This window comes from Salmo salar, unplaced genomic scaffold (assembly GCF_905237065.1).
Source record: "Salmo salar unplaced genomic scaffold, Ssal_v3.1, whole genome shotgun sequence".
NCBI classification, from domain to species: Eukaryota; Metazoa; Chordata; class Actinopteri; order Salmoniformes; family Salmonidae; genus Salmo; species Salmo salar.
Window position 1 is genome coordinate 2,092 of NW_025548231.1, and position 22,227 is coordinate 24,318.

Genomic DNA, 22,227 nt, shown 5'->3' on the forward strand with positions numbered 1-22,227 from the left:
GTCATCACTGCTTTGCCACTGATCACAAAATCCATGTTTCATTTCTTTAGTGGTTTATCATGGCCGCACGTGTTGTTCTGGGTCTTATTTATAATCCGTCTGCCCCCTACAATACCCCCAGGACATTCCTGTTTCATAGACAACAGCCCTAAAGACAATAAAATAGGGGGTGTGGGTCCATCCTCTTTGAAATGTTCAAATACAACCCCCCCACCAGTTCAACGAGGTACCTACACATCAATCATTATGACAACTTCAAAGGAATAGATGCAATATATGCATAAATTAACACACTCTAACACGTGACAACAGGAACAGGATGCCCTTATATGGGCATAACCACGTGATAACTTCCCGCCAGGATGTCTTGACCGGATGCCCAAATATGGGCATGCACAAGTCATCCGGACATAGAGTCATAAATCAAACGTTTGACGCGTGCCGTCTACTGTATTCTCTCTTATCTCAATGCCTCAGGGCAGTGATTGACTTAAAATATGTTGAAAGACGAGACATCTTTCAACCATATTTTGCTGGTATTTCTCTTCCTCAAACACCAAGACAATATCATCATCATAATCTTGAACCAGCTCCATGGATTCTGTTGAATGGCTTTCCTTTGAGCCCGTCCATTGGGTAAACACCTGGTGTAGCCAGTACCTTTCAACAGGGTGTGTCTATTAATATTCATCATTGTACAGGTATAAAACATACTGTTGGGTTCGACATTTTGAACATTGAGATATTAAATAAATGATAGAGAAGAAGCATAGAATCAAAGGAGAAAGTTAAGGGTTCTCTGTAGAAAGCCAGAAGGCTTTGGAATGTGTTTGATGGAGGAGAGGAGAGCGACGTGTTGACACAGGGAAGACAGATATCTGTGGAGTAGGTGAAGGAGGGGTTGAGGTCAGAAGGTGAGGTGTGAGGGGTGAGGTCAGTTCCCCTTAAGGGAGTAATCAGGGTTTAGTATCTGGTTACCTTCTTCCTGTTGGGAATAAACTGTAAGGATTGGAGACAGGGACTGTCTTAAGTGGGATATAAATATCTGGATGGGATACATGTTGGGTAGTCTGATTACAGCTGTACAGAACCTTTGGGAAGAATTAAACTTGGTTAAAGCTTCTCTAGTGTCCGTGAGTCATTTACTCTGAAAAATAAGAACCTACATATGCAAGTAGTACAGGTATAAAAGCAATGATCACTGACACAACTTCCTCTTTCAACACAGATCTCAGATCAACCAACGCAGTAACAGAGGTAGGTTACTAAACATTTGCATAATACTTTGAATAGAACATTATCAAACAGGCTCTACATTCTCACTGGCAGTAGGATTGTTATCGTAGGCTGTGAGGTTTCTATTATACAAATCCAATGAGAAGTGTTAGTGTTCATGTCTTTATATCAGGTCATTATATTAATACAATTACAAGTTGTATTAAGTTGATGCATGTACAGGGAGGAAATGGTATTTCACAAAATGTTCTGAAACAAAGGGGAAGAGAATCCGTATTCAAAATGTGGTCCCCCTTCAAATCACATTTGATCTATCATGACAAGTGAAAACTAGTCTACTCTTATAGTGAGAACCCATGTTATAATTGATATGTGATTGTGTTTCTTTTTGATCACACTGTAAACTTTGTTTATTTGAGTCCATTAAATTATATTCAATTCATTGAAACACTCCTAATTTGTTGCTAGCCTGATCCACCATCCTGACCACCGTTTCGGTTCAGAAACAAGAGCACAAAGTCAAAGGAGTCCTCAGTATGAGCACAAGACGTTAAAAATACACATTTTAGGTTGAAAAGATGTCTCTTAACCGATCACTGGGCTTCCTCTTCTTTAAACACCAAGACAGTATCATCATCATAAACCACAACAGTAGAACATCAGTGTCTGTACATCAGGGGAACACAACAGTAGAACATCAGTGGTCTGTACATCAGGGGAACACAACAGTAGAACATCAGTGGTCTGTACATCAGGGGAACACAACAGTAGAACATCAGTGGTCTGTACATCAGGAGAACACAACAGTAGAACATCAGTGGTCTGTACATCAGGGGAACACAACAGTAGAACATCAGTGGTCTGTACATCAGGGGAACACAACAGTAGAACATCAGTGGTCTGTACATCAGGGGAACACAACAGCAGTACATTAGCGGTCTGTTGTTGAGCATCTGCAGACTATCCTAGAGAGTTACCAATGATAGCTGTAGTTACTAACAACAAAAGTTGAGCTTGAATTTAGTGAAGAAACACCAGAATCAGAATTAGAAGTTTGAAGAAAGCAAAGTCTCAAGTCTTTGGCATTGTGTTGATGCTAGTCCCACTAACAGCCATCACAGACCTCTGTTTATCAATCAATTCATTTCTTGAATGAATTGTTTCACTTGTGTGTGCCAGTCACTTCTTTTTGGAGAATAAATAAACATGTAAATGGGTGCCATAGCTGTAGGATACTACACAATCACAACTTACTTTGCTACTAGTTGGAGTGATTCAACTTAACTCATTGAATGCCATTGGAGCTGGCAATATGCTTGTTGTGAACCACCTGTGGAGTGTCTATTTCACAAGCCGAAGACCAGTACTGGTTTATCTTGTAGTTTTTTACTAGGCAAGTCAGTTAAGAACAAATTCTTATTTTCAATGACGGCCTAGGAACAGTGGGTTAACTGCCTTGTTCAGGGACAGAACAACAGATTTGTACCTTGTCAGCTCGGGGATTCGATCTAGCAACCTTTCGGTTACTAATACAATGCTTTAACCACTAGGCTACCTGCCGCCCATCAATCCCATCAATCTACCTGTTATTGTCATCCATAAAAGATTAAATCATGTTTTTTGAATAATGATTTCACAGGTCCAATGGCAGCCACGGTGAAATCTGAGCCTCTTGATAGCAATGTAAGTTAATAAGTTAATGTCTTTCCCTTTTAATTATGTTCACGTTCGTTATCTTATGTAAGCTGCTCTGCAATTCAGTTTTCTTTATTGTAAACTGACAAAGGGCTCCATTGTGGTACATGTATTTGTGTAAAATGGGCAGTCATTGTAAATAAGAATTTGTTCTTAACTGACTTGCCTAGTTAAATAAAGGTAAAATAAAACAACAAAAAAAACATCCTATTTACTTTTTTGTTCAAAAATCTAAGTTGTTGTTCAGGATGCCTAATACAAATTATAATAGAATGTACTTGGAACAACACATTTTTATACCCTTATTTAACTAGGCAAGTCAGTTCAGAACATTCTTATTTACAATGACGGCCTACCGGGGAACAGTGGGTTAACTGCCTTGCACAGGGGCAGAACGACAGATTTTTACCTTGTCAGCTCGGGGGAGTCGATCCAGCAACTTTCAGTTACTGGCCCAACGCTCTAACCACTAGACTACCTGCCACCCCAAACATGACCAAAAGTATGTGGACACCTGCTCGTCCAACATCTCATTCCAAAATCATGGGCATTAATATGGAGTTGGTCCCCCCTTTGCTGCTATAACAGCCTCCACTCTTCTGTTAAGGCTTTCCACTAGATGTTGGAACATTGCTGCAGGGGGACTTGCTTCCATTCAGCCACAAGAGCATTAGTGAGGTCGGGCGCTGATGTTGGGTGACTAGGCCTGGCTTGCAGTCTGTTCCAATTCATCCCAAAATGTGTTCGATTTGGTTGAGGTCAGGGCTCTGTGCAGGCCAGTCAAGTTCTTCCACACCGATCTTGACAAACCATTTCTGTATGGACTCCACTTTGTGCACAGGGGCATTGTCATGCTGAAACAGGAAAGGGCCTTCCCCAAACTGTTGCCACAAAGTTGGAAGCACAACATGTCTTTGTATGCTGTAGCGTTAAGATTTCCCTTCACTGGAACTAAGGGGCCTAACCCAAACTATTAAAAACAGCCCCAGACCATTATTGCTCCTCCACCAAACTTTACAGTTGGCACTATGCATTCAGGCAGGTAGAGTTCTCCTGGCATCTGCCAAACCCAGATTTGTCCTTCAGACTGCCAGATGGTGAAGCGTGATACATCACTCCCGAGAATGCGTTTCCACTGCTCCAGAGTCCAATGGCATCGATCTTTACGCAACTCCTGCCAACGCTTGGCATTGCTATCATTAGGATACACATACACTACTTAGGCTTTTGTGCAGCTGCTCTGCCATGGAAACCCATTTCCCGAAGCTCTTGAGGAACAGTTCTTGTGCTGATGTTGCTTACAGAGGTAGCTTGGAACTCTGTAGTGAGTGTTCCAACCCATCGATTTTTACGTGCTTCAGAACTCGCCGGTCCTGTTCTGTGAGCTTGTGTGGCCTACCACTTCGCAGCTGAGCCGTTGTTGCTCCTAGATGTTTCCACTTTACACCATAACAGCACTAACAGTTAACCAGGGCAAATTTTGACCAACTAACTTGTTGGAAAGGTGGCATCCTATGACGGTGCCACGTTGAAAGTCACTGAGCCATTCTACTATCAATCTTTGTCTATGGAGATTGCATGGCTGTGTGCGGAATTTTATACACCTGTCATTAACAGGTGTGGCTGAAATAGCCAAATCCACTAATTTGAAGGGTTGTCCACATACTGCTGTATATATAGTGTATGTTGAAGGGGTGTCCACATACTGCTGTATATATAGTGTATGTTGAAGGGGTGTCCACATACTGCTGTATATATAGTGTATGTTGAAGGAGTGTCCTCATACTGCTGTATATATAGTGTATGTTGAAGGGGTGTCCACATACTGCTGTATATATAGTGTATGTTGAAGGGGTGTCCACATACTGCTGTATATATAGTGTATGTTGAAGGGGTGTCCACATACTGCTGTATATATAGTGTATGTTGAAGGGGTATCCACATACTGCTGTATATATAGTGTATGTTGAAGGGGTATCCACATACTGCTGTATATATAGTGTATGTTGAAGGGGTGTCCAGATACTGCTGTATATATAGTGTATGTTGAAGGGGTGTCCACATACTGCTGTATATATAGTGTATGTTGAAGGGGTGTCCAGATACTGCTGTATATATAGTGTATGTTGAAGGTGTGTCCACATACTGCTGTATATATAGTGTATGTTGAAGGTGTGTCCACATACTGCTGTATATATAGTGTATGTTGAAGGGGTGTCCACATACTGCTGTATATATAGTGTATGTTGAAGGGGTGTCCACATACTGCTGTATATATAGTGTATGTTGAAGGAGTGTCCTCATACTGCTGTATATATAGTGTATGTTGAAGGGGTGTCCACATACTGCTGTATATATAGTGTATGTTGAAGGGGTGTCCACATACTGCTGTATATATAGTGTATGTTGAAGGGGTGTCCACATACTGCTGTATATATAGTGTATGTTGAAGGGGTATCCACATACTGCTGTATATATAGTGTATGTTGAAGGGGTATCCACATACTGCTGTATATATAGTGTATGTTGAAGGGGTGTCCAGATACTGCTGTATATATAGTGTATGTTGAAGGGGTGTCCACATACTGCTGTATATATAGTGTATGTTGAAGGGGTGTCCAGATACTGCTGTATATATAGTGTATGTTGAAGGTGTGTCCACATACTGCTGTATATATAGTGTATGTTGAAGGTGTGTCCACATACTGCTGTATATATAGTGTATGTTGAAGGTGTGTCCACATACTGCTGTATATATAGTGTATGTTGAAGGGGTGTCCAGATACTTTTGGTCATGTAGTGTATGTGTATCCATATTATCATGATATTCTGAAAGTCCATATTGTATTTTCTTTAGAACCTTCAATCTCCTGTTATTTTTCTCTTCCAGGGTGATTCACTGTCAGATCAAATGGCTACAAAGATGAAGATAACTGAGCCTAATGATAGCATGGTCAGTATAATGTTTATAACACATTCATTTGTTTTCTACCATGAAGTATTGGTTTGATCAATATTATGTTTTGTTTTCAGCTAATAATATAAGGAAAAGATAATAGATCATTTTTTACAATTTTGTACATTTATTTTTTAAATGAGAAATGTATCTTTTGTGGCTAAAAGTGTCTGCTAAATGGAATATATTATATTATATTATAAAAGCACATGCTATATTGCTATGAATGAGCTGGAAACATACTGAGCTTTCAGAAAGTATTCATATCCCTTATCCCTTATGACTTATTCCACATTTCATTTTCAATACATTTGCAAAAATGTCTAAAAACATGTTTTCACTTTGTCATTATGGGGTATTGTGTGTAGATGGTTGAGAAAAAAACATAAAATGAATCAATTTTGAAATCAGGCTGTAACACAACAAAATGTGGAATTAGTCAACAGGTATGAATAGAATACTTTCTGAAGGCTCTGTAGCTCTAAATGATTCCACCATGAGTAGGAAGTCACTACTCTCCAGCAGGAAGTAGAGCCATACAAATGATACCAATAGTATGTATAAAATTTGCCATTTGTTAAGTATATTGCTTTTAAGTCATATAAAAAAAAATGTTTATTGCAAATCTACGATACAAATACTATAGATAAATACTATAGCTATGAGTTAAAATAAGTGCAATGAGTTTATTTCTGAATAGTCATGTATATATATTCAGTGTACACCTACAGGGCCTTCAGAAAGTATTCAGACCCCTTGACCTTTTCCACATTTTGTTACGTTACAGCCTCATTCTAAAAATTATTAAATTGTTTTTTTTCTCATCAATCTACAAACAATACCCCATAATGACAAAGCAAAGCCAGTTTTTTAGAAATGTTTGCTAATTTATAGAAAAATAAGAAATATCTCATTTACGTAAGTATTCAGACACTTTACTCAGTACTTTGTTGAAACACCTTTGGCAGCGATACAGCCTCAAGTCGTCTTGGGTATGGAGCTACAAGCTTGGCACACCTGTATTTGGGGAGTTTCTCACATTCTTCTCTGCAGATCCTCTCATGCTCTGTCAGATTGGATGGAGAGCGTCACTGCACAGCTATTTTCAGATCTCTCCAGAGATGTTAGATCGGATTCAAGTCCGGGTTCATGCTGGGCCACTCAAGGACATTCAGAGACTTGTCCCGAAACATTTCACCTTCTTTATTACTTTACCAAACATATCATAACATTAGTGATGGTCAAAATCTGTTACATTTGTCAACATCTAAATCAACATTTGGGCCATTTAGACAGCGTGTGTCCCTGCTATAGACAAGGGGAGAAGGGCTATGTAAAGGGTCTAAATCAACATTTGGGCCATTTAGACAGCGTGTGTCCCTGCTATAGACAAGGGGAGAAGGACTATGTAAAGGGTCTAAATCAACATTTGGGCCATTTAGACAGATTGTGTCCCTGCTATAGACAAGGGGAGAAGGGCTATGTAAAGGGTCTAAATCAACATTTGGGCCATTTAGACAGATTGTGTCCCTGCTATAGACAAGGGGAGAAGGGCTATGTAAAGGGTCTAAATCAACATTTGGGCCATTTAGACAGATTGTGTCCCTGCTATAGACAAGGGGAGAAGGGCTATGTAAAGGGTCTAAATCAACATTTGGGCCATTTAAACAGATTGTGTCCCTGCTATAGACAAGGGGAGAAGGGCTATGTAAAGGGTCTAAATCAACATTTGGGGTATTTAGACAGCGTGTGTCCCTGCTATAGACAAGGGGAGAAGGACTATGTAAAGGGTCTAAATCAACATTTGGGCCATTTAGACAGCGTGTGTCCCTGCTATAGACAAGGGGAGAAGGACTATGTAAAGGGTCTAAATCAACATTTGGGCCGTTTAGACAGCGTGTGTCCCTGCTATAGACAAGGGGAGAAGGACTATGTAAAGGGTCTAAATCAACATTTGGGCCATTTAGACAGCGTGTGTCCCTGCTATAGACAAGGGGAGAAGGGCTATGTAAAGGGTCTAAATCAACATTTGGTCCATTTAGACAGCGTGTGTCCCTGCTATAGACAAGGGGAGAAGGGCTATGTAAAGGGTCTAAATCAACATTTGGGCCATTTAGACAGCGTGTGTCCCTGCTATAGACAAGGGGAGAAGGACTATGTAAAGGGTCTAAATCAACATTTGGGCCATTTAGACAGTGTGTGTCCCTGCTATAGACAAGGGGAGAAGGACTAGGTAAAGGGTCTAAATCAACATTTGGTCCATTTAGACAGCGTGTGTCCCTGCTATAGACAAGGGGAGAAGGGCTATGTAAAGGGTCTAAATCAACATTTGGGCCATTTAGACAGCGTGTGTTACTCCTATAGACAAGGGGAGAAGGACTATGTAAAGGGTCTAAATCAACATTTGGGCCATTTAGACAGCATGTGTCCCTGCTATAGACAAGGGGAGAAGGACTATGTAAAGGGTCTAAATCAACATTTGGGCCATTTAGACAGCGTGTGTCCCTGCTATAGACAAGGGGAGAAGGGCTAGGTAAAGGGTCTAAATCAACATTTGGGCCATTTAGACAGCGTGTGTCCCTGCTATAGACAAGGGGAGAAGGGCTATGTAAAGGGTCTAAATCAACATTTGGGCCATTTAGACAGCGTGTGTCCCTGCTATAGACAAGGGGAGAAGGACTATGTAAAGGGTCTAAATCAACATTTGGGCCATTTAGACAGCGTGTGTCCCTGCTATAGACAAGGGGAGAAGGGCTATGTAAAGGGTCTAAATCAACATTTGGTCCATTTAGACAGCGTGTGTCCCTGCTATAGACAAGGGGAGAAGGACTATGTAAAGGGTCTAAATCAACATTTGGGCCATTTAGACAGCGTGTGTCCCTGCTATAGACAAGGGGAGAAGGGCTAGGTAAAGGGTCTAAATCAACATTTGGGCCATTTAGACAGCGTGTGTCCCTGCTATAGACAAGGGGAGAAGGGCTATGTAAAGGGTCTAAATCAACATTTGGGCCATTTAGACAGCGTGTGTCCCTGCTATAGACAAGGGGAGAAGGACTATGTAAAGGGTCTAAATCAACATTTGGGCCATTTAGACAGCGTGTGTCCCTGCTATAGACAAGGGGAGAAGGGCTATGTAAAGGGTCTAAATCAACATTTGGTCCATTTAGACAGCGTGTGTCCCTGCTATAGACAAGGGGAGAAGGACTATGTAAAGGGTCTAAATCAACATTTGGGCCATTTAGACAGCGTGTGTCCCTGCTATAGACAAGGGGAGAAGGGCTATGTAAAGGGTCTAAATCAACATTTGGGCCATTTAGACAGTGTGTGTCCCTGCTATAGACAAGGGGAGAAGGGCTAGGTAAAGGGTCTAAATCAACATTTGGTCCATTTAGACAACGTGTGTCCCTGCTATAGACAAGGGGAGAAGGACTAGGTAAAGGGTCTAAATCAACATTTGGGCCATTTAGACAGCGTGTGTTACTCCTATAGACAAGGGGAGAAGGACTAGGTAAAGGGTCTAAATCAACATTTGGGCCATTTAAACAGCGTGTGTTACTCCTATAGACAAGGGGAGAAGGGCTAGGTAAAGGGCTCCATTTTGTTGTTCTGTAGCATATGCAATGTGTCTGTGTAACGTCAACACAGGGAGTCAGGAAGCAGGTGCAGTGAGTTTAATAATAACGAACATGGAACGATACAAAACAAGAGAAACGTCTGACAAGGAAACAACCAATACTACCTGCTGACTGATAATAACAGAGTGCAATATAAAGGGTAAGTAATCTTGAAGTAATGAAGTCCAGGTGTGACTGATAACAACAGAGTGCAATGTAAAGGGTAAGTAATCGTGAAGTAATGAAGTCCAGGTGTGACTGATGATGAGACGCAGGTGTGTGTAAAGATGGGTTGCCAGAACCACTGGTTAGTAGACCGGCAACGTCGAGCACCGGAGAGGGGAAGTAGACATAACATTACCCCCTGATGCGCGACTCCAGCATCAGTCCTCAGGACGGTGGAATTCTCGGATTATGTTGGGATCTAGAATGTCGTCCACCGGAACCCCGTACCGCTCCATGACGTTGGGAGTCCAGGAGTGATCTGACGGCATAGGCGGGGCTCCCCTCGATGTCCAAGGGAGGCGGAGGGATGTCATGAGGGACGGCATCAGCCAGGGAACTAGGAACCACCGGCCTGAGGAGGGAAAAATTAAAAGATGGTGAGATTGGGGAGTTGTAATCTGTAAATTACCTTGTTGACCCTCCGGAGGACCTTGAACGGCCCCACAAACCAGGGACTCAGCTTCTTACAGGGCAGGCGGAGCGGGAGGATCCTGGTGGAGAGCCAGACGTGATCACCAGGATGGAACAGTGGAGCCTCACTGCGGTGGTGATCCGCCTGGTTTTTCTGACGGCAGGATGGCGCGCTGGAGTCTCACGTGGGCATCGTTCCATACCTCTTCTGCGCACCTGAACCACACGTTCACCGCAGGAGCGTCGGTCTGGCTCAGGGTCCACGGAGCCAGGGGCCGGCTGATAGCCCAGAACACACTGGAAGGGAGTCAGCCCGGTGGGAGTGTCGCAATGAATTCTGGGTGTATTCAGCCCAAGTAAGGAATCGTGACCACTCCCCCTGCAGGTCCTGGCAGTGACTCCTCAGGAACCTCCCCAGCTCCTGGTTCCTCCTCGCCACCTGCCCGTTAGATTGAAGCCGGTACCCGGAAGTGAGGCTGACCGTGACCCCCAGCTTCTCCATGAAAGCCTTCCATACACGTGATGTGAATTGGGGTCCACGATCGGAGAGTATATCCTCTAGAAGGCCATAGTACTGGAAGACCTGCTGGAACAGTGCCTCAGAGACCTGGAGAGCAGTAGGGAGACCAGAGAGAAGGATGAAACGGCATGATTTAGAGAATCTGTCCACAACCACCAAAATGGTGGTGAAACCATCAGAGGGGAGATCAGTGATGAAATGAAGATGAGACCAGGGACGCTGAGGCACGTGAAGGGGAAGGAGTTTCCCTGCTGGAGAGTGCAGGGGAGATTTAGATTGAGTACATACTGAACATGAGTTGACATAGTGTTCGACGTCCTGCACCAAAGTGGGCCACCAGTATTTCTCAGAAACGGATTGAGTGGTGCGGTTGATGCCTGGATGTCTAGCGGCGAGGGATGTGTGTGCCCAAGTCAGCAACCGATCTCTTACCCCCGTGGAGACGTAGATGTGCTCCGGAGGGCAGGTGGCAGGTTCCCTCTCCAGATCCTGGTGGATGTCCACATCTACATCCCAAAACACAGGGCCAATGATACGGACCGATTGATGGGCTGGCAGACACTCACTGGGCCCTCAACCAAATCAAATCAAATTTTATTGGTCACATACACATGGTTAGCAGATGTTATTGGTCACATACACATGGTTAGCAGATGTTATTGGTCACATACACATGGTTAGCAGATCCTATTGGTCACATACACATGGTTAGCAGATCCTATTGGTCACATACACAGGGTTAGCAGATCCTATTGGTCACATACACATGGTTAGCAGATCCTATTGGTCACATACACATGGTTAGCAGATCCTATTGGTCACATACACAGGGTTAGCAGATCCTATTGGTAACATACACATGGTTAGAAGATGTTAATGGTCACATACACATGGTTAGCAGATCCTATTGGTCACATACACATGGTTAGCGTTTACATTTACATTTAAGTCATTTAGCAGACGCTCTTATCCAGAGCGACTTACAAATTGGTGCATTCACCTTATGATATCCAGTGGAACAACCACTTTACAATAGTGCATCTAAATCTTTTAGGGGGGGGGGGGGGTTAGAAGGATTACTTTACCCTATCCTAGGTATTCCTTAAAGATGTGGGGTTTCAGGTGTCTCCGGAAGGTGGTGATTGACTCCGCTGTCCTGGCGTCGTGAGGGAGCTTGTTCCACCATAGGGGTGCCAGAGCAGCGAACAGTTTTGACTGGGCTGAGCGGGAACTGTGCTTCCGCAGAGGTAGGGGGGCCAGCAGGCCAGAGGTGGATGAACGCAGTGCCCTCGTTTGGGTGTAGGGACTGATCAGAGCCTGAAGGTACGGAGGTGCCGTTCCCCTCACGGCTCCGTAGGCAAGCACCATGGTCTTGTAGTGGATGCGAGCTTCAACTGGAAGCCAGTGGAGAGAGCGGAGGAGCGGGGTGACATGGGAGAACTTGGGAAGGTTGAACACCAGACGGGCTGCGGCGTTCTGGATGAGTTGTAGGGGTTTAATGGCACAGGCAGGGAGCCCAGCCAACAGCAAGTTGCAGTAATCCAGACGGGAGATGACAAGTGCCTGGATTAGGACCTGCGCCGCTTCCTGTGTGAGGCAGGGTCGTACTCTGCGAATGTTGTAGAGCATGAACCTACAGGATCGGGTCACCGCCTTGATGTTAGTGGAGAACGACAGGGTGTTGTCCAGGGTCACGCCAAGGTTCTTAGCACTCTGGGAGGAGGACACAATGGAGTTGTCAACCGTGATGGCGAGATCATGGAACGGGCAGTCCTTCCCCGGGAGGAAAAGCAGCTCCGTCTTGCCGAGGTTCAGCTTGAGGTGCTGATCCGTCATCCACACTGATATGTCTGCCAGACATGCAAAGATGCGATTCGCCACCTGGTTATCAGAAGGGGGAAAGGAGAAGATTAATTGTGTGTCGTCTGCATAGCAATGATAGGAGAGACCATGTGAGGATATGACAGAGCCAAGTGACTTGGTGTATAGCGAGAATAGGAGAGGGCCTAGAACAGAGCCCTGGGGGACACCAGTGGTGAGAGCACGTGGTGCGGAGACAGATTCTCGCCACGCCACCTGGTAGGAGTGACCTGTCAGGTAGGACGCAATCCAAGAGTGGGCCGCGCCGGAGATGCCCAACTCGGAGAGGGTGGAGAGGAGGATCTGGTGGTTCACAGTATCAAAGGCAGCAGATAGGTCTAAAAGGATGAGAGCAGAGGAGAGAGAGTTAGCTTTAGCAGTGTGGAGAGCCTCCGTGACACAGAGAAGAGCAGTCTCAGTTGAATGACCAGTCTTGAAACCTGACTGATCTGGATCAAGATGGTCATTCTGAGAGAGATAGCAAGAGAGCTGGCCAAGGACGTCACGCTCAAGAGTTTTGGATAGAAAAGAAAGAAGGGATACTGGTCTGTAGTTGTTGACATCGGAGGGATCGAGTGTAGGTTTTTTGAGAAGGGGTGCAACTCTCGCTCTCTTGAGGATGGAAGGGACGTATCCAGTGGTCAAGGATGAGTTGATGAATGAGGTGAGATAAGGGAGAAGGTCTCCGGAAATGGTCTGGAGGAGAGAGGAGGGGATAGGGTCAAGCGGGCAGGTTGTTGGGCGGCCGGCCGTCACAAGTCGCAAGATTTCATCTGGAGAGAGAGGGGAGAAAGAGGTCAAAGCATAGGGTAGGGCAATGTGAGCAGGACCAGTGGTAGGAAGTGGACCAGCGGTGTCGTTTGACTTAACAAATGAGGAGCGGATGTCGTCAACCTTCTTTTCAAAATGGTTGATGAAGTCATCCGCAGAGAGGGAGGAGGGGGGGGATGATTCAAGAGGGAGGCGATGGTGGCAAAGAGCTTCCTAGGGTTAGAGGCAGATGCTTGGAATTTAGAGTGGTAGAAAGTGGCTTTAGCAGCAGAAACAGAAGAGGAAAATGTAGAGAGGAGGGAGTGAAAGGATGCCAGGTCCGCAGGGAGGCGAGTTTTCCTTCATTTCCGCTCGGCTGCCCGGAGCCCTGTTCTGTGAGCTCGCAATGAGTCGTCGAGCCACGGAGCAGGAGGGGAGGACCGAGCTGGCCGGGAGGATAGGGGACATAGAGAGTCAAAGGATGCAGAAAGGGAGGAGAGGAGGGTTGAGGAGGCAGAATCAGGAGATAGGTTGGAGAAGGCTTGAGCAGAGGGAAGAGATGATAGGATGGAAGAGGAGAGAGTAGCGGGAGAGAGAGAGCGAAGGTTGCGACGGCGCAATACCATCCGTGTAGGGGCAGAGTGAGAAGTGTTGGAGGAGAGCGAGAGGGAAAAGGATACAAGGTAGTGGTCGGAGACTTGGAGGGGAGTTGCAATGAGATTAGTGGAAGAACAGCATCTAGTAAAGATGAGGTCAAGCGTATTGCCTGCCTTGTGAGTAGGGGGGGGAGGTGAGAGGGTGAGGTCAAAAGAGGAGAGGAGTGGAAAGAAGGAGGCAGAGAGGAATGAGTCAAAGGTAGACGTGGGGAGGTTAATGTCACCCAGAACTGTGAGGGGTGAGCCATCCTCAGGAAAGGAACTTATCAAGGCGTCAAGCTCATTGATGAACTCTCCAAGGGAACCTGGAGGGCGATAAATGATAAGGATGTTAAGCTTGAATGGGCTAGTAACTGTGACAGCATGGAATTCAAAGGACGAGATAGACAGATGGGTCAGGGGAGAAAGAGAGAATGTCCACTTGGGAGAGATGAGGATTCCAGTGCCACCACCCCGCTGGCCAGATGCTCTCGGGGTATGCGAGAACACGTGGTCAGACGAGGAGAGAGCAGTAGGAGTAGCAGTGTTATCTGTGGTAATCCATGTTTCCGTCAGCGCCAAGAAGTCGAGGGACTGGAGGGTAGCATAGGCTGAGATGAACTCTGCCGTGTTGGCCGCAGACCGGCAGTTCCAGAGGCTGCCGGAGACCTGGAACTCCACGTGGGTTGTGGGCGCGGGGGCCACCAGGTTAGAGTGGCAGCGGCCACGCGGTGTGAAGCGTTTGTATGGTCTGTGCAGAGGGGAGAGAACAGGGATAGACAGACACATAGTTGACAGGCTACAGAAGAGGCTACGCTAATGCAAAGGAGATTGGAATGACAAGTGGACTACACGTCTCGAATGTTCAGAAAGTTAAGCTTACGTTGCAAAAATCTTATTGACTAAAATGATACAGTTCTGCTGGCTGGTGGAGTAGGCTAGCTAGCAGTGGCTGCGTTGTTGACTGTTTGAAAGTGTAGCTGGCTAGGTAACCTCGATAGTTTCTGTACTACACCTTATCATGATACAAAGGCAACTATGTAGCTAGCTAACCTAGCACTAATCAAGACGTTCCTTTGTAATGTATTTAGTTTCTACAATGCTGCTCGTCGGTAAAAGTTGGCTAGGTTTGGAAAATGGCGTTGCGGAGGACGAAAATAGCTGGCTAGCTAACCTCGATAATTACTCTAAACTACACAATTATCTTTAATACAAAGACAGCAAAGACAACTGACAAAGACAACTATGTAGCTAGCTAACACTACACTAATCAAATCGTTCCGTTGTAATGAATTACTTTCTACAGTGCTGCTAGTCGGTAAAAGTTGGCTAGCTAGCAGTGGGTGTGGCGTGGTGTGGTGTTGACTAAGTGTGTTGACTAAGTTTGGAAAACGGCGTCGCGGCGGACAAAAATAGCTGGCTTGCTAACCTCGATAATTACTTTAAACTACACAATTATCTTTGATACAAAGACAGCTATGTAGCTAGCTAAAATTGCTCAGATCAAACAAATCAAACCGTTGTAATGTAATGAAATGTAATATTACCTGCGGAGCGAAGTGCAGCACGACCACTCACTCCAAACCCGGAAGTGACAGATCCTATTGGTCACATACACATGGTTAGCAGACCCTATTGGTCACATACACATGGTTAGCAGATGTTATTGGTCACACACATGGTTAGCAGATCCTATTGGTCACATACACATGGTTAGCAGATCCTATTGGTCACATACAAATGGTTAGCAGATGTTATTGGTCACATACACAGGGTTAGCAGATCCTATTGGTCACATACACAGGGTTAGCAGATGTTATTGGTCACATACACATGGTTAGCAGACCCTATTGGTCACATACACATGGTTAGCAGATGTTATTGGTCACATACACATGGTTAGCAGATCCTATTGGTCACATACACATGGTTAGCAGATGTTATTGGTCACATACACATAGTTAGCAGACCCTATTGGTCACATACACATGGTTAGCAGATGTTATTGGTCACATACACATGGTTAGAAGATCCTATTGGTCACATACACATGGTTAGCAGATGTTATTGGTCACATACACATGGTTAGCAGATCCTATTGGTCACATACACATGGTTAGCAGATGTTATTGGTCACATACACATGGTTAGCAGATGTTTATGGTCACATACACAGGGTTAGCAGATCCTATTGGTCACATACACAGGGTTAGCAGATGTTATTGGTCACATACACATGGTTAGCAGATCCGATTGGTCACATACACATGGTTAGCAGACCCTATTGGTCACATACACATGGTTAGCAGATCCTATTGGTCACATACACATGGTTAGCAGATGTTATTGGTCACATACACATGGTTAGCAGACCCTATTGGTCACATACACATGGTTAGCAGATGTTATTGGTCACATACACATGGTTAGCAGATGTTTATGGTCACATACACAGGGTTAGCAGATCCTATTGGTCACATACACAGGGTTAGCAGATGTTATTGGTCACATACACATGGTTAGCAGATGTTATTGGTCACATACACATGGTTAGCAGATGTTAATGTGAGTGTAGCGAAATGCTTGTGCTTTTAGTTCCAACAGGGCAGTAATATCTAACAAGTAATCAAATAATTCCCCAACAACTACCTTATACACACAAGTGTAAAGGAATTAATTAGAATATGTACATATAAATATATGGATGAGCGATGGCCGAGCGGCATTGGCAAGATGCACTAGATGGTATAGAGTACAGTATATACATATGAGATGAATAATGTAAGATATGTAAACATTATATAAAGTGGCATTGTTTAAAGTGACTAGTGATACCTTTATTAAATCCATTTATTAAAATGGCCAGAGATTTGAGTCAGTATGTTGGCAGCAGCCACTCTATGTTAGTGATGGCTGTTTAACAGTCTGATGGCCTTGAGATAGAAGATGTTTTTCAGTCTCTCTGTCCCCGCTTTGATGCACCTGTACTGACCTCGTCTTCTGGATGATAGCGGGGTGAACAGGCAGTGGCTCGGGTGGTTGCTGTCCTTGATGATCTTTTTGGCCTTCCTGTGACATCGGGTGGTGTAGGTGTCCTGGAGGGCATGTAGTTTGACCCCGGTTATGCGTTGTGCAGACCTCACTACCCTCTGGAGAGTCTTGCGGTTGTGGGCGGAGCAGTTGCCATACCAGGCAGTGATACAGCCCGACAGGATGCTCTCGATTGTGCATCTGTTAAAGTTTGTGAGTGTTTTTGTTGACAAGCCAAATTTCTTCAGCCTCCTGAGGTTGAAGAGGCGCTGCTGCGCCTTCTTCACCACGCTGTCTGTGTGGGTGGACCATTTCAGTTTGTCCGTGATGTGTACGACGAGGAACTTAAAACTCTCCACCTTCTCCACTACTGTCCCGTCGATGTGGATAGGGGGGTGCTCCCTCTGCTGTTTCCTGAAGTCCACGATCATCTCCTTTGTTTTGTTGACATTGAGTGTGAGGTTATTTTCCTGACACCTCACTCCGAGTGCCCTCACCTCCCTGTAGGCTGTCTCGTCGTTGTTGGTAATCAGGCCCACTACTGTTGTGTCGTCAGCAAACTTTATGATTGAGTTGGAGGCGTGCGTGGCCACGCAGTCATGGGTGAACAGGGAGTACAGGAGAGGGCTGAGAACACACCTTTGTGGGGCCCCAGTGTTGAGGGTCAGCGGGGTGGAGATGTTGTTTCCTACCCATACCACCTGGGGATGGCACGTCAGGAAGTCGAGGGCGGGGTCAAGACCCATGGTCTCAAGCTGAGTTTGGAGGGTACTATGGTGTTGAGTGCTGAGCTGTAGTCAATGAACAGCATTCTTACATACAGTAGGTATTCCTCTTGTCCAGATGGGATAGGGCAGTGTGATTGCGATTGCGTCGTCTGTGGATCTATTGGGGCGGTAAGCAAATTGAAGGGGGTCTAGGGTGACAGGTAGGGCGGAGGTGATATGATCCTTAACTAGTCTCCATTACCTTCTATAGCTTGACCAAAAAGCCAGTTGCTTTATTGATTTACTACCATCTGGTTTAGACAGGACCTTTCCAGAAGTTGAGCGTGGGGCAGGTATGTTAGGTAGGCGGGCATTTATACAGTACCCTATATGTGCAGTGATCACCAACAGTCTCTGGTTTAGACGTGGTTGCCATAGCAGTAGGCTACTACACTATCACAACTGATTTTTCTAGATTCATTTAACCAAAGCTTAGCTGGTCATTGAGTACCATTGGATCTGGCTTGTTCTTGTGAACCACCGGTAGGGTGACTATTTTACAAGCCAAAGAGAGAAGGTACTGGTTTATCTTGTGTTTGGGTCTTTATTGAAAGCCCTCTCTGGGCCGTCTTCTTCCCTGTTCTTCTTCCGTCTACCTGTTCTCGGTCGTTCTCACAAGTAGAGTGCCTTTTGCCCTTTTTATATTTTAAGTAGAAGTGTGCATCAATATTGCATTTTAAAAGCCTGTTATATTAAATGAACTGTGCTTTGATATAGTCCCAAATGGAAAGTTCTATAAATCTGATTTTGCATAAAGATTTGCTAAAATAAAGACGCCATTTGTCCCTCCTCATGTTTTCTTTCTATTTCTAGGAACATTTTAACCCAAACATTACACCACGTTTTGACTATCATTGTTAAGCTTTTGTTGCTATGACAGTCATTTTTGAAGATGTTTCATTATATAACGTGATTAGTGATGAATTTACAATTTTCCCTAATTTCAAGATCAACCCTGGTACGTACGTGAACTGAACTCTCATTTGAAAATGGTGAAACTATTCCTTTATAAAAAATGTTTCAAAAGAAACATGAAACATCTAATAGTTATAGTGTAAAAAACAGGTGAGCTGGGGAAGGGGAAAGGGGATACCTAGTCAGCTGCTCGTTGCTACGTCATTTCACTGAGTCTACCTTTAACTGAAAAGAGAGCCTTCGCACTGAGTCTACCTTTAACCTCTTGAGATGGGAAAACATGTTATTTTAGGAAGTTGAACGTGCTCTTTATGACAATGTTACAATTAGGTTAAACAAATTGTTATTGTTTTAAACCAAATTACCCAAGAGGCACTATTGATAGAATGACACCTCTTATCAACCAATGGACTTCATAATAATGTTGAATCATTTCACAGGTCCAAGTGGTGAAGTCTGAGCCGCTTAAGAGCAATGTAAGTGAAGTTATTTTAGTTTAAGCATGACTTTGATGGGTCACATAATAAAAGCATCATCAGCAATCAAGGACAGAGGGATCTTGTCTGTATATATTTATACTGTTTCTCAATATGATGAAAATATACTGCAGAGTATCTCAGAATACTTTATGCTCACCATTTTAGTAACATCAGTAACATGAGCATATTGATGCCAAAATCAATTTTCGATTTTCTTTTACAGATTAATCCAGAAACGAAACACAGTCACGTGTTCTTCTTCAGTTGCTCAACTCTTAACGTAACCAACGAGGAAATCTTGTGCACCAAACCTGGAACACTATTGAGAGCACTTAAAACGGGTTCATTCAAGGACAAGAAGACACTGAAAGGGAAAGACATTGTCATCAAGAGTTATAAGGGGTACATAGTGAAGCACTTTCCATGTTGGCTGATCAAAGAGGATGACCATCTCACTATTGAGATGGCCACATATGCCACAGATGAAACTGCAGGGGACACAGATGAGGAAACAGACAATTATGTCACTTTCTCTATTGAGACAACAGGAGGGAAAAACAGCATATCAAAACCAATACTTAGAAACAAACATCTTCGGTCCTACGGACCTCTATGTATCTATGCAAAACAGGAGGATGAAGTGAAGAAGGCTCTACGAAATGATGGGCGCTTCTCTAACATTGTGTTTGAACAAAAATGTCAGCTCTCTGAGCGATTAACAGGGAGCAAGGTTTCAATGGGGCAAATAGTAAAAAACCTTAATAATCGAAGCTTTGCAATCTGTCTGACACAACTTAAGGAGGAAACGGACTCCACAATAAAAACCCTTGTAAACTCTGAAGGAGATAGAACACAGATGACTCCATCGACGCTAACAACTGAAACATCAGATGTAGGGGAGTCCTCTTCGAGAACAAAGCAGAAACGGAAAAGCAATCCCATGCCAGGCCATGGTGAAATATTGACGATCCTTCGCAACCAGTTTGATGATCTGGTGAAGCAGATGGAAAGTAGGAGGGAGGACAGCCAAAAGAAGACACTTCCTGAAGAGTTGGATCTGATGAAGCAGGAATTCGGGAAAATCAGACAGAAGTTCTCGGAGGTTCACAGAGTGAAGAAATTGATTAAACTTGGTGCCTCCGTTTGTCAGGTGATTGTTGAGGGTGTTCAGGGTGTTCAGGGGACAGGCTTCGTGCTGTTTGATAACTACATCCTAACAAATGGACATTTGTTTGGTGAAAATGTAAGAAAAAACATGCAGCTGTTAGTTGACGTATCTGTGAAGTTCAACTATGAAAATCCAAATGGATCCGATGTGAACGTGATCAAAGCAAAAACCCTGCTGATCGACTTTCAACATGGACTTCAGGGAAAACATTACATGGACTATGCCATACTGGAGATGGAACCTCCGAAAAACAAGCAACAGAAAAAGGTCCCTCCTGGTCTCCTCCGTGAATATGGCCCAGTTCCAGCATGCGGTGGGGCCTGCCTCATTGGACACCCAGGTGGACTGGTGAAACAAATGGACCCCACCTCCATCATTGGCAGTGAAATAAGAGAGGAGGCTGCGAATAAATATAAACGGGAAAATGGACATGCAATCTTCACAATAAATGATGCCGTTGAAGAAAACAAAAAGCGCTACGAGGACGTGATGCAGGAGAACAAGGACGACTTTGTGACCTATAACACCTCCTTCTTCCATGGATCTTCTGGCTCTCCAGTCTTCGATGACCTTGGTCGAGTGTTTGGCATGCATACTGGTGGCTTTGACTATAAGGATAAGCGCACTCAGAGCACACAGAGTGTGTTAGAGTACGCCCTCCCTCTGTTCACCATATTACAGAACTTTGTCATCCGTTTGAAGGAGGACAACAATCAGGCAGTTTTGACAAGAGTTCAGGAAGAGGCACAGAAAAACCTCTTCCTGTTTGAGGCTCTTTTCAAAACATGTGGTCATGAGCCTATGGATATGTCGTAGGAGATTGTTGCAAATACAGCTAATACAATGCCACCCAGTGGTTGTCCTGGGAACAACACAACAATGCCACTCAGTGGTTGTCCTGGGAACAACACAACAATTCCACCCAGTGGTTGTCCAGGGAACAACACAACAACGCCACCCAGTGGTTGACCTGGGAACAACACAACAATGCCACCCAGTGGTTGACCTGGGAACAACACAACAATGTCTATTTAGAATTCAGAGGTAGGCTGCAAATACTGTAATGTCAGTATTTCTGTTCAACCATTCCACTAGTGCCTTTTGGGCATTGATAGATTACTTGTCCTAGGTCAAAGGTACATGTTTTTTTTATCATTTGTATTGTTTTATCTCTCATGCACCTTTGTTTTCTGTAATTCTCATCACCTGTTCCTTATGAAGTACGCTGCATTTCTGTGAAGCATGGTTTCCTTTGAAAAATAAACTTTGGTCTCAGTGGGCCTTCCCTGCAAAAATAAACATTTAATAGATTAAGACATCTACCTAGATCAGATTGTAACAATTTAAATATGGTTTTATTTTTGTTCTACATTTTGATCACTTGTCTTTGCTTTAACGTGTCTCAAAATATCATGTGGAATAGAGTCATGTTGAATAGTCATGGCTCACTACTTTTGTACTCTTCTGAGACGGTGACTTCCCAGTAACTTCAGGTCCTTTGTAGCTCAGTTGGTAGAGGATGGTTAGATTCCTGGGACCACCCATACTTACAAAACAATATTTTATGCAGTGTGACTGTAAGTCTCTTTGGATAAAAGCGTCTGCTAAATGGTATATTATTATATTACTTCATGGATCCATCATTCTGCTTTCTTGGTTTTGACAATGTAGCTTGTTAAAGTTAATCATGGATACAATGTGGTAACTATTATTACATTGGAATTCTGTATCATGTTGAAATTGTTATAACTCATGAAATGAAAACAACCATGCATAAAACTAGTGACAGACTAATCAATAAATGTGACAATTACAGCTTGCTTATTGCTTCTTATTGCAAGTGGACCAAACAATGGTGTGTCTGATCACATGACTGTGACCACACAATGGTGTGTCTGATCACATGACTGTGACCACACAATGGTGTGTCTGATCACATGACTGTGACCACACGATGGTGTGTCTG

General features: G+C 44.0%; 1 protein-coding gene across 2 annotated transcripts; it reads left to right on the forward strand.

The window, feature by feature from the left end:
- The first annotated feature begins 270 nt into the window (after positions 1–270).
- LOC106594603 (serine protease FAM111A) lies at positions 271–22,076 on the forward strand. Of its 2 annotated transcripts, XM_045712064.1 has the most exons (6): positions 271–1,257; positions 2,876–2,919; positions 5,822–5,884; positions 19,055–19,090; positions 19,317–21,117; positions 21,154–22,076. In XM_045712064.1, exons 2-5 carry the CDS (start codon positions 2,881–2,883, stop codon positions 21,075–21,077), a joined length of 1,899 nt encoding a protein of 632 aa, XP_045568020.1. In that variant the 5' UTR covers positions 271–1,257; positions 2,876–2,880; the 3' UTR covers positions 21,078–21,117; positions 21,154–22,076. The 2 variants fall into 2 exon arrangements, with proteins under 2 accessions (XP_045568020.1, XP_045568019.1); XM_045712063.1 differs by having other exon boundaries at positions 274–1,257; positions 19,317–22,076.
- The last annotated feature ends 151 nt before the right edge of the window (positions 22,077–22,227 follow it).